Consider the following 13282-nt stretch of genomic DNA (forward strand, 5'->3'; position numbering starts at 1 on the left):
ACTCCTGAATCATTATTCTCGCTGACTTCCTGGTTTGCGGTGTGCATTCATTCTTGCTACATCACGGCCTAATGGGAAATACAGTTCCCAATAGGCTTAGCCTCCATGCCTGTGAGGGATAAGAGAGCATCTTCACGCAGGGCTGTAGTCATAGGGAGGGGGTGAGCACATTCTGCTTTCCACCATGCAAAACGGCTCAGATGCTGGTGGAAAGCAAGGAGAGGAGTGACAGGAAATGGCATTTTCAAACCTGGATTACTGTATTTTGGAGGTCAAAAGGAAAAACGAGGTAAGTGATATTTAAATGCTCTAGCTTACAGCAATCAATTGATCTAATAAAAAACGAACCTTTAGGGCCAGATTCTCGTACATCCACGTATCTTTGCGCTGGCGTAACGTATGCGATTTGCGTTACGCCTCCGCAACTTAGACGGGCAAGTGCTGTATTCTCAAAGCACTTGCTCCGTAAGTTGCGGCGGTGTAGCGTAAATCTGCCGGCGTAAGCCCGCCTAATTCAAATTTGGAACAGGGGGGCGTGTGTTATGTAAAATAACCATGACCTGACATGATTGGCGTTTTTTTAACCCTAAAGGTTCGTTTTTTATTACATCAATTGATTGCTGTAAGCTAGAGCATTTAAATATCACTTACCTTGTTTTTCCTTTTGACCTCCAAAATCTCCCAGTGTGCAATGCTCCTAATACGCCGCAAGGACGTATTGGTTTTGAAGTGAACGTAAATTACGTCCAGCCCCATTCATGGACGAGTTACGCAAACGACATAAAAAAATTTAATTTCGTCGCGGGAACGACGGCCATACTTAACATTGGTACGCCCCACTTACGCCACCACATAGCTGGGGTAACTTTACGCCGGGAAAAGCCTAAAGTAAACGGCGTAACTGTACTGCATCGGCCGGGCGTACGTTCGTGAATTGGCGTATCTAGCTGATTTACATATTTCGACGCGTAAATCAGCGTACACGCCCCTAGCGGCCAGCGTAAATATGCAGTTACGATCCGACGGCATAAGAGACTTACGCCTGTCGGATCTAAGGGAAATCTATGCGTAACTGATTCTAGAAATCAGGCTCATAGATACGACGGTGCAACTCAGAGATACGACGGCGTATCTGGAGATACGCCGTCGTATCTCGGTTGTGAATCTGTGCCATAGTGTTCCTTTAAGCGTGGCGGGCTCGGGGAAAGCTTCTCCGGTGTCCTCTCCTGGAGCAGCTTCCGCAGTGAGTCTCCTCTCTCATTTAATGAATAAATTAAATGTTTCATTATAATTTATTTTGGATTTTTTGAAATTTGTTACTGTTGTGATTCAGAAACATCAGAATCTCAGAATAATGTACATTTCTTCTGAATTTTTATTCGTAACAAAGCGAATCACACATGTATAGAAAGCAGCTGAGAGTCACAGGCGGTTAATGTCATCGGGGCCTATGGAAGGCTTTGCAATGCTTTTCTAAATTTGTGCAAAAGCCTTTTAGAATTTTTTAATAAGAGGTCAATTTTAAAGGAATTCTGTACAGAGAACACAGTGGAGGCTACTAGTGCTGATCTTACATCCTTACTTGCAGTTTTTTTATTTTCCAATTTTTTTTTTTTTAATTCACTAGCCATGTGCCTCTGAACATGCCAGACAATTTGACTAGTCCAGTAAGTCAATTGCTTAGCACATTCCTCTCCCTCCTTGCACAATATAACCCACTCCTCTTTTTGGAAGGCATAGTTACTGTCTGTAATGGCCCAGCTCCACAATCCTTGTCCTCGCCTCCCTCCCTTTTATGCAGGGCCGGCGCAACCACCAGGCGGACCAAGCGGCCGCTTGGGGCGGGCAGGTCCGCAGCCTGGGATGGGGCGAAAAAATTAACTTTTTTTTTAAAATATTTTTTTTTTTTAATTTTTTTTTTTATACTTTGTCCGGAGTTGCCGCCGCCCTCCGGCGCCCGGTGTCCCGCTCCGGTGTGCTAATGCGCCGCAGCGCCTGTCAGCTGCTGACTGAATGTGGCCCGGCCGGGCGCAGCCAATCCAGTTACTATCTGGTGATGGATGACGCCGGGTCCGGGCCTGTAACTGCACGGCACTTCAGTGACGACGTCCTCCTCCGCGCAGGAGGACGTCTGACGTCACTGAAGGGGCGGACCTCCGCTGCTGGGTGACACAGTGCCCAGTCCCGCGCCGCCGGTGCCGGAAGATTCAGAATGCAGAAAATCGCACAGGAGGTGAGGGTGGGGTTGTGGCGTGGGGAAGAAGAATGGATAGATGAAGGAAGAAGGAGCAAGGGGGGTTAATGGAGACGGGGTCGGGTGGATAATTAATAAAGCAGGAGGGCTTAATGGAACTGGAAGAAGGAGTGGGGCCTCCACTCCTTCTTCCAGTTCCATTATGCCCTCCTGCTTTATTATCTACCCGACCCAGTCTCCATTAACCCCCCCTTGCTCCTTCTTCCATGATCCATCATCCATCCTCCCTGGGCCCTGCTCTGCTTCCGCCATTCCTCCCCCCCCCACAGTGGGGGGGGGGGGAATGGCGGAAGCAGAGCAGGGCCCAGGGGGGATGGATCATGGAAGAAGGAGCAAGGGGGGTTAATGGAGACTGGGTCGGGTGGATAATTAATAAAGCAGGGGGGCATAATGGAACTGGAAGAAGGAGTGGGGGGGGGGAGGAATGGCGGAAGCAGAGCAGGGCCCAGGGGGGATGGATGATGGATGATGGAAGAAGGAGCAAGGGGGGTTAATGGAGACTGGGTCGGGTGGATAATTAATAAAGCAGGAGGGCATAATGGAACTGGAAGAAGGAGTGGGGGGGGGAGGAATGGCGGAAGCAGAGCAGGGCCCAGGGGGGATGGAAGAAGGAGCAAGGGGGGTCAATGGAGACTGGGTCGGGTGGATAATTAATAAAGCAAGAGGGCATAATGGAAGAAGGAGTGGGGGGGGGGAATGGTGGAAGCAGGGCCCAGGGGTGATGGATGATGGAAGAAGGAGCAAGGGGGGTTAATGGAGACGGGGTCGGGTGGATAATTAATAAAGCAGGAGGGCATAATGGAACTGGAAGAAGGAGTGGGGGGGGGAGGAATGGCGGAAGCAGAGCAGGGCCCAGGGGGGATGGATGATGGAAGAAGGAGCAAGGGGGGTTAATGGAGACTGGGTCGGGTGGATAATTAATAAAGCAGGAGGGCATAATGGAACTGGAAGAAGGAGTGGGGGGGGGAGGAATGGCGGAAGCAGAGCAGGGCCCAGGGGGGATGGATGATGGATCATGGAAGAAGGAGCAAGGGGGATTAATGGAGACGGGGTCGGGTGGATAATTAATAAAGCAGGAGGGCATAATGGAAGAAGGAGTGGGGGGGGGGGTTAATGGAAGCAGTGGGGGATAATGGAAGAAGGAGCGGGGGGGGAATGGATAATGGAAGCAGGGGGGTAATGGAAACGGGGGTGGATAATGGAAGCAGGGGGGGTGGATAATGGATGCAGGGGGGATGGATAATGGAAGCAGGGGGGATGGATAATGGAAGCAGGGGGATGGATAATGGAAGCAGGGGGGTGGATAATGGAAGCAGGGAGGATAAATAATGGAAGCAGGGGGGTGGATAATGGAAGCAGGGGGATGGATAATGGAAGCAGGGGGGATGGATAATAGAAGCGGGGGGGGGGGATGGATAAGTCGACTTCCACACTCCACCACCGGCCACCAGAACTCCCACACGCAAATAAATATAATGTAGTAGATGTGACCTGCAGTCCTATGTAACATCAGAGATAACACAGTGATAATCCTCTGAGTACAGATAATGTAGTACCGTATTTTCCGGCGTATAAGACGACTTTTTGGATGCAAAAAAATGCATCCAAAGTCGGGGGTCATCTTATACGCCGGGTACGGTCTCCGTGCAGCTGCGATCGTCATAATTTCAAAGCTGCGCGCCGTCTTCTCAGCACGTCCTCGCTGTCCTGTGATAGGCGGAACAGAAATCTTCCCAGCAGCGCCTCTGTTCTGTTTTCCGCCAATCACGGATGCCTTCTCATCCTCGGACGAGATGAGAAGGCATCCGTGATTGGCGGAACATAGAACAGAGGCGCTACTGGGAAAATTTGTGTTCTGCCAATCACAGGACACGCTGAGAAGACGGCGCGTGGCTTTGAAATCATGGACGCTCGCAGCAGACGGAGACTGTCACCGGCCTGCAAAACGTGAGTGATGGCACAGTGGGGGGGAAAGTGGGGGCATGCAATGTGATGGCACTGTGGGGGCATGCAATGTGATGGCACTGTGGGGCATGCAATGTGATGGCACTGTGGGGGAATGCAATGTGATGGCACTGTGGGGGAATGCAATGTGATGGCACTGTGGGGGAATGCAATGTGATGGCACTGTGGGGGCATGCAATGTGATGGCACTGTGGGGGCATGCAATGTGATGGCACTGTGGGGGCATGCAATGTGATGGCACTGTGGGGGAAAGTAATGTGATGGCACTGTGGGGGAAAGTAATGTGATGGCACTGTGGGGGAAAGTAATGTGATGGCACTGTGGGGGCATTTAATGTGATGGCACAGTGGGGGCATGTAATGGCACAGTGGGGCTTGAAAAAAAGGGGGTAGTCTTATACAGTGAGTATATCCCAAAACCAAAAATTTTCCTGGAAAATTAGGGGGTCGTCTTATACGCCGGGTCGTCTTATACGCCGGAAAATACGGTAGATGTGGCCTGCAGTCCTATGTAACACCACAGATAACAGTGATAACCCTCAGAGTACAGATAATGTAGTAGATGCTACCTGTGTTATCTGTGGTGTTACATAGGACTGCAGGTCACATCTACTACATTATCTGTACTCGGAGAGTTATTACGGTGTTATCTGTGGTGTTGCATAGGACTGCAGGTCACATCTACTTCATTATCTGTACTCAGAGAGTTATCACTGTGTTATCTGTGGTCAGCCCTGTCATATTTCAAGGTAACAGTTTAGGGCCACATATGGGGTATCTCCGTACACAGGAGAAAGTGTTACAAACTTTGGGGGCATTTTCTCCTTTTACCCCTTATGAAAAGGTAAAGTTGGGGTCTACACCAGCATGTTAGTGTAAGAAAAATTTAAATTTTTACACATACATTCTGGTGTTGCCCCATAATTTTTATTTTCACAAGAGGTAAAAGAAGAAAAAAAAAATATATATTTTGTTAAGCAATTTCTTATGAGTATAGAAATACCCCATATGTAAAGTGGATGTAAAGTGCTCTTCGGGCGTACAAAAAGGCTTAGGCTGGGTTCACACTACAATTTCAGCAATATGGGATCGCATACGTTGGGGGGAGCCCTAACCGTGCACTCCCGCATTCCCTACCGTTTGCGGTCCCATTTATAATATAAACCTATGAGCCGAACGCTGACTCTAGTTGGCTCATTTTTTTCCCCGCATGCGGTTATCAGACCGCACTTAAAACCGACTACTATTTACCTGTGCCAGAGATAGCTGCTCCAGGTGAGGGCAGCTCTATTTTACACTTTTTAGTACACTGTGTGTACTGTACAATGATACAGTGCCCTGAAAAATCTCATGTTCTCAAAAAACTCATGTTCTGATATTATAGTTTGAAAATATGTTTATATGCACTTATTGCTCTTCTTTTAACCAATAATGGTAATTTTTTGCCTTGAATAGGCCGTTTTAGTGTTGTACTGTTTGTGTGCAGTACTATTTCCTGCACTTCTACAAGTCTGTTTGCACTATTTCCTGCATTTTTGCTCATTGGTAAATGGTAATGTTAATTTAATGGTAATATTTTGCCTTGAATAGGCCGTTTTAGTGTTGTACTGTTTGTGTGCACTACTATTTCCTGCACTTTTACAAGTCTGTTTGCACTATTTCCTGCACTTATTGGTAAAAAATGTGTTTTATAGCTGTATAACTTATTTTGTTAAAGCGGGGGTTCACCCTATTAAAAAAAAAAAAAACATTTTTTTTTATTCTAGCATAAAATTAAACATTTTTTATCCCCGCGGCAGACGGAATCGTCTAGGTACGATTAAACAGTGAGTACGGGGATAAAAAATGTAAGACCGGCATACTGTAGCTCGCGCTACGATGCCGAATTGTATGCTGAAATGTTGTTCAGCAGGGTGAACCACCGCTTTAAATCGTTAATAAAAAAGCACAAATTAGTGTGTTATTTTATATATTAATATAAATTATTGAAAGAAACATTTTTGCAAGGGAGGTGGGTGGCCGTTGGGGGGGGGGGGGGGGGGGGGCGCCAAAATGGAGCTTCGCTTGTGTAGGCAGAAATCCTTGCACCGGCCCTGCTTTTATGAAGCTGCCAGGAGTGGAGTGAACAGGAATACTATTGAGCATAGAAATATAATAAATCCACGCTTTCTTGGAACATAATAATTTTAAGCAGCATGCTTAAAGAATGCCATATACATCCACAGAAAATAGTACATAAAAAGATAACTAGTGCTAAAACTTGCTTAGTGGCTGTTCTAGTTTATGGCATATGAACTTTGATTTGACATAAAGAGGACCTCATGTTTTCTCTTCATTGGATTTTTGCCTGTATTCTGGTTGATTGCTTGAGGGAAGCTGAAGGAGATACAGTATAATGTGATTGTATGATCCTTAGTGCAGATAGAACATCTAGGGGCAGATCCACATAGATCTGCACCCGCGCAGCGTATCGGAGATACGCTACGCCGCCATAACTTACCCGGCTTTGGTTTGAATCCATAAAGATTTCGCGCCGTAAGTTACGGCGGCGTAGTCTATCTCTCGCGGCGTAACGGCGCGTAATTCAAAACAGCGAGTAGGGGCGTGTTTCATTTAAATGAAGCGTGTCCCCGCGCCGAACGAACTGCGCATGCGCCGTCCCTAAATTTCCCACCGTGCATTGCGCTAAATGACGTTGCAAGGACGTAATTTTTTTGACATGGACGTAAATTACGTCCATCCCGATTCACGAATGACTTACGCAAACGAAAAAAAAATGTAAAATGATACGCGGGAACGACGGCCATACTTAACATTGAGTACACCTCAGAATAGCAGCTTTAACTATACGCCAAAAAAAGCCGACTAGAGACGACGTAAAAAAATACGACGGCTGCTCGTACGTTCGTGGATCGTCGGAAATAGCTAATTTGCATACTCGACGCGGAAAACGACGTGAACGCCACCCAGCGGACGCCGAAGAATTGCATCTTAGATCCGAAGGCGTACGAAGACGCCTTCGGATTCAAAACAAAGATACGACGCAGGAAATTTGAAAGTACGCCGGCGTATCAGTAGATACGCCGGCGTACTCTCTTTGTGGATCTGCCCCCTACTATTTTCAATGACTCGAGATGTGTAATACCATTTGACCTGCTATAACATTAACCACTTACCCCCCGGACCATATTGCTGCCCAAAGACCAGAGTACTTTTTGCGATTCGGGACTGCGTCGCTTTAACAGACAATTGCGCGGTCGTGCGACGTGGCTCCCAAACAAAATTGGCGTCCTTTTTTTCCCACAAATAGAGCTTTCTTTTGGTGGTATTTGATCACCTCTGCGGTTTTTATTTTTTGCGCTATAAACAAAAATAGAACGACAATTTTGAAAAAAATGAATATTTTTTACTTTTTGCTGTAATAAATATCCCCCAAAAATATATAAAAAAACATTTTTTTTCCTCAGTTTAGGCCGATACGTATTCTTCTACATATTTTTCGTAAAAAAAAAACGCAATAAGCGTTTATTGATTGGTTTGCGCAAAAGTTATAGCGTTTACAAAATAGGGGGTATTTTTATGGCATTTTTATTAATATTTTTTTTACTAGTAATGGCGGCGATCAGCGATTTTTTTTTTGGTATTGCGACAATATGGCGGACACTTCGGACATTTTTGACACATTTTTGGGACCATTGGCATTTTTATAGCGATCAGTGCTATAAAAATGCATTAGATTACTATAAAAATGCCACTGGCAGTGAAGGGGTTAACACTAGGGGGCGGGGAAGGGGTTAAGTATGCCTGGGTGTGTTCTTACTGTGGGGGGGGGGGGTGGCCTCACTAGGGGAAACACTGATCCTCGGTTCATACATTGTATGAACCGAAGAAAAGCATTTCCCCTGCTGACAGGAACGAGAGCTGTGTGTTTACACACACAGCTCCCGTTCCCCGCTCTGTACCGAGCGATCGCGTGTGCCCGGCGGCGATCGCGCCCGCCGGGCACACGCACGGGAGTCGGGGGCGAGCGGGGGGCGCGTGCGCGCGCCTCCGGCGGCGCGCGTGCGCCCCTAGTGGCGGCTAAAAGGTAGGACGTCATAATACGTGATCTCGCCTAGGAGAGCCACCTTGTGGACGTATTATGACGGTGCGGCGACGGCAAGTAGTTAAAACATTTTTTTTTAACAAACTGAACATTTTGTTTTTTTACATACTGTCACCAGTCAGTATCCCTGATCACTGCCACACCAGTCATATGATGATGTGGTACTGCACTAGTGACAGTATGTAAAAGAAAGACTGTGAAAATAAAAATTATTTAATTTCTTAATTTTTCTGAAAATTTCAAAAAACTCGCCATGGTTCTGACTAAATACCTCACTGTCTACTTTCCAAAAAGGGGTCATTTGGGGGGTATTTGTACTGTCCTGGCATTTTAAGGGCCTCAAGAAATTAGACTGGGTGTCAGTACATTAGGATGGATCAATTTTCAGATACTGTATACTGTATATACCATAGTTTGTAGACGCTATAAGTGTCACATAAACCAATTAATATCCACTTAAGTCAAGTGGTTAATTAACTTTCTTTGAACAAAATGACAGTATTAACCCTATAGATGTTATCAGCACACATATTATTTGGCACACGTCAGTTTTCTTGATGTTTCATGTTTATTTTTATGTAAGAATGTTTCACTTATCAGTGATGCTGTGTATAAAAATTTCTATGCGGTATAATGTCAGGAAAGGTGGGGCTTATGCCATCGCCACCACATTCCTGGATGTCAACAACACACAATTTCGGTTGGTTTGTTTGGGATTTGGGTTTGCACTGGAAACTGCATGTGATGCTCACTTTGGAAGTGCAATTCATTGATATCATTTAATTGTAGATTAAAGAATGAATCTTTTTTTTTACATTCTTTATTTACATATACAGTACAGACCAAAAGTTTGGACACACCTTCTCATTCAAAGAGTTTTCTTTATTTTCATGACTATGCAAATTGTAGATTCACACTGAAGGCATCAAAACTATGAATTAACACATGTGGAATTCTACATAACAAAAAAGTGTGAAACAACTGAAAATATATTTCATATTCTAGGTTCTTCAAAGTAGCCACCTTTTGCAGCAGACACATCTCTAGAACTGTTAGGAGGAGACTGTGTGAATCCGGCCTTCATGGTAGAATATCTGCTAGGAAACCACTGCTAAAGAAAGGCAACAAGCAGAAGAGACTTGTTTGGGTAAAGAACACAAGGAATGGACATTAGACCAGTGGAAATCTGTGCTTTGGTCTGATGAGTCCAAACTTGAGATCTTTGGTTCCAACCCCCGTGTCTTTGTGCGACGCAGAAAAGGTGAACGGATGGACTCTACATGCCTGGTTCCCACCGTGAAGCATGGAGGAGGAGGTGTGATGGTGTGGGGGTGCTTTGCTGGTGACACTGTTGGGGATTTAATCAAAATTGAAGGCATACTGAACCAGCATGGCTACCACAGCATCTTGCAGCGGCATGCTATTCCATCCGGTTTGCGTTTAGTTGGACCATCATTTATTTTTGAACAGGACAATGACCCCAAACACACCTCCAGGCTGTGTAAGGGCTATTTGACCAAGAAGGAGAGTGATGGGGTGCTGCGCCAGGTGACTAACTCTTGAAGCTCATCAAGAGAATGCCAAGAGTGTGCCAAGCAGTAATCAAAGCAAAAGGTGGCTACTTTGAAGAACCTAGAATATGAAATATATTTTCAGTTGTTTCACACTTTTTTGTTATGTATAATTCCACATGTGTTAATTCATAGTTTTGATGCCTTCAGTGTGAATCTACACTTTTCATAGTCATGAAAATAAAGAAAACTCTTTAAACGAGAAGGTGTGTCCAAACTTTTGGTCTGTACTGTATATATATATATATATATATATATATATATATATATATATATATATACCAAGAAAATAGGTATGACCATAGCATGGCATTAACCATCTCTTGTTTACAGTTTACAATATAGAGGTCAGGATAAGGGTTGACACTTCAAGAAAACATGAATACCTTAGTCATGTTGACTCGGGTCAATGTATTTGACGGGGAAAATGTATCCCAGATAAGGCATTAGGGTGAGTAATGAGTGCATTAGCATTCAAATCCTTTACTTGCTTCCAACAGGGTAGCAGAAATATAGTAGGTCCAGGCAAGTGGAGTAGGAAGACCTAGGAAAGTTCAAGGGAGGTTAGAAATGTGGTAGAGGAAAATCAGGCATATAGGGAGATGGGTTGGGTTAGGAGGGTAGGAATAGCAGGGGAAAATGTCCTAAGGTAGCCCCCCTGGTCCAGTATGACTGATAGGCTCCCAGTCCTGCCCCTTTCTCCCAGTCTATTGTACAAGTGGTTAGAAGATGGAGATACTAAAACAGATTCAGATTCTTACCAAATGTATTTAAACATACATTGAATGACTTCAGTTCTAATAGCAATAAATATTAATTTTTGTATAAAAATGTGTGACATCCTTTTCCATTTTATTCATTTTCAGCTTCAATTTTTCGAGAGTGAAAATGTTTTTGTACAGCCCCTGCTATTCTATTGGAGAAATGATGGAACTTATGGCATATCAAGCAAAGTATTCTGCTGTTCTTAGTCATGTAAACTTTGTGCTAGCTCTGGCAACCTGCATCATAGGACTGATTGGCAATGCCATCGTCATCTTTTTCAACATATTTGTAATGAAGAAGCATAAATCTAAAATCTGGTTCCTGAACCTGGCCATCACCGATTTTGTCTCCATCCTCTTATTGCCTCTGCACACCATTGCTATGTTACAAGGTCACTGGCCCTTCGGAAATCACATCTGTAAGATGTTTCTGTATGTTATTTCTGTTAATACGTATGCTAGCATCTTTACTCTTATAGCCTTAAATCTCAGTCGGGTTTTGTCGGTGGCAAAGCCAATGTTTCATCTGAAGTTTATATCGCAACGTGTTTCACGATGGACTTGCATAATGATATGGATGATAACCATATTTACCAGTCTTCCAGTTTTGATTTTTAGTGGTGAGTTTAAAATTGGAGACAAAAGTTATTGCAATTTTAATTGTGTTAAAGACTTTGAAAATGGGACATTTAATCCTACATATAATTTAACTGAACCTCTAAGCTTAGAAAAGAAGATTTCCCTAGAAGTGCACAAAGAGTTCCACTATTTTTTCAAGGAATGTTCACCTGAAGAATGCTGCGGGGATGAGAACACACTTGCTACTTGGAATGACATAATATTTTCAGCACAGTGTTTTAGTATTCCTTTCATGGTGATTGGCTATTTCATTCCATTCTGTGTTATAATATTTTCCAATATAACCATTGCTATACAGGCCCGAAAATCTCAGACTGTGAACACCCAACGGCTCTATCCAATAGTCATTACCATCATTATAGTTTACTTTGTCAGTTGGACACCGGTTATTCTAGGTCAAATAACTTTTTTGGCTGCTGCTAGAAATATGAATTTAATAGTCATGTTTAAAGTCATTACCTTTATACCACTCCTCTGTACCATTGCCTATGTCAACTGTTCCTTGAACCCCATAATGTATGTTCTGGTTGGCCGACAGGCAAGGGCTGGCCTTGTTGATTTCCTAAGTAGCATAAACCTTAACTAAAAGTACTTTTAAAGGGTGAGCCCTAAATGGAAGAATCATCCATTGTTTAGACAAGACCCCTTGTAATCTGAACAGTGGGTGGATGCACAGATCTCATTGCCAGAGACTGTGAGAGATATAATACATTTTTGGTTGGGTCAACCCATTTACATTAGCGTAACGCCGAATTCTGAGCACAATAGCCATATGAGATATAAATCCACTTTGTGTGTACCAAATGCCCCAACAAACCTTTTAAACATAGCAGTGATATCTTCACTGTGCTGTACATATTGGGCTAGATTCAGGTAGGGGCGCGCAATCTAATGGTGGCAATGCGTATCGTATTTCCGCTATGCCGCTGCAACTTACAGGAGCAAGTGCAGTATTCACAAAGTACTTGCTCCGTAAGTTGCGGCGGCGTAGCGTAAATGGGGCCGGCGTAAGCGCGCGTAATTCAAATGTGTAAGGGGGCGTGTTTTATGTTAATGTGTGTTGACCTGACAACACACATGCGCCGTCCGTGTACATATCCCAGTGTGCATTGCTCCAAACGACGTCGCAAGGACGTCATTGGTTTCGACTTGAACGTAAATTACGTCAAGCCCTATTCGCGAACGAGTTACGCAAACAACATAAAAAATTCAATAATCGAAGCGGGAACAACGTCCATACTTAACATTGAGTGCGCCTCATAGAAGCAGGCACAACGTTAAGCCGAAAAAGCCTTACGCAAACGACGTAAAAAACAAACGCCGGGCGCACGTACGTTTGTGAATCGACGTAACTAGGTAATTTGCATATTCTACACCGAAAACAACGGAAGCGCCACCTAGCGGCCAGCGTGAGAATGCACCCTAAGATACGACGGCGTAATAGAATTACGCCAGTCAGATCTTAGGCTAATTTCGACGTATCTAGCTTTCTGAATACAGAAAGTAGATACGCCGGCGCAGCTTTGAATTTACGCGGCGTATGCACCCTAAGATACGACGGCGTAATAGAATTACGCCAGTCAGATCTTAGGCTAATTTCGACGTATCTAGCTTTCTGAATACAGAAAGTAGATACGCCGGCGCAGCTTTGAATTTACGCGGCGTATCTATGGATACGCCGGCGTAATTCTATGCTGAATCTAGCCCATTTTGTTCAGAGAGCAGAGCTTTTGGTGAGATCCAACAGTTCCCCCCAGTAGGTGCTGCCTGCAGAAAACCAGTGGCAAATCCTTATTACAGGAAACATGCAGGAGTTGTTTTATGCTCAATAATGGACAAAACTACACAAAGGACTCCATTAACCTGGATTACAACTTTCAAAAATAAATATTACTTTTTCCTATAAAGGGAGGAAGATGTGTTTTGGCTTAAACCTTCTTTAGCTCAACTGAATATGAAAATAATCTAAATAAAACCACTCTTCT

The 13282-nt window shown here is 44.3% G+C and overlaps 1 protein-coding gene across 1 annotated transcript; it reads left to right on the top strand.

Annotated features, from left to right (window-relative positions):
- The first annotated feature begins 10699 nt into the window (after positions 1–10699).
- Positions 10700–12268, top strand: LOC120942623 (chemokine-like receptor 1). The gene has a single exon (XM_040355596.1). It carries the CDS (start codon positions 10783–10785, stop codon positions 11881–11883), a length of 1101 nt encoding a protein of 366 aa, XP_040211530.1. The 5' UTR covers positions 10700–10782; the 3' UTR covers positions 11884–12268.
- Positions 12269–13282: the final 1014 nt, after the last annotated feature.

Source organism: Rana temporaria, chromosome 6, assembly GCF_905171775.1.
Source record: "Rana temporaria chromosome 6, aRanTem1.1, whole genome shotgun sequence".
Lineage (NCBI taxonomy): Eukaryota > Metazoa > Chordata > Amphibia > Anura > Ranidae > Rana > Rana temporaria.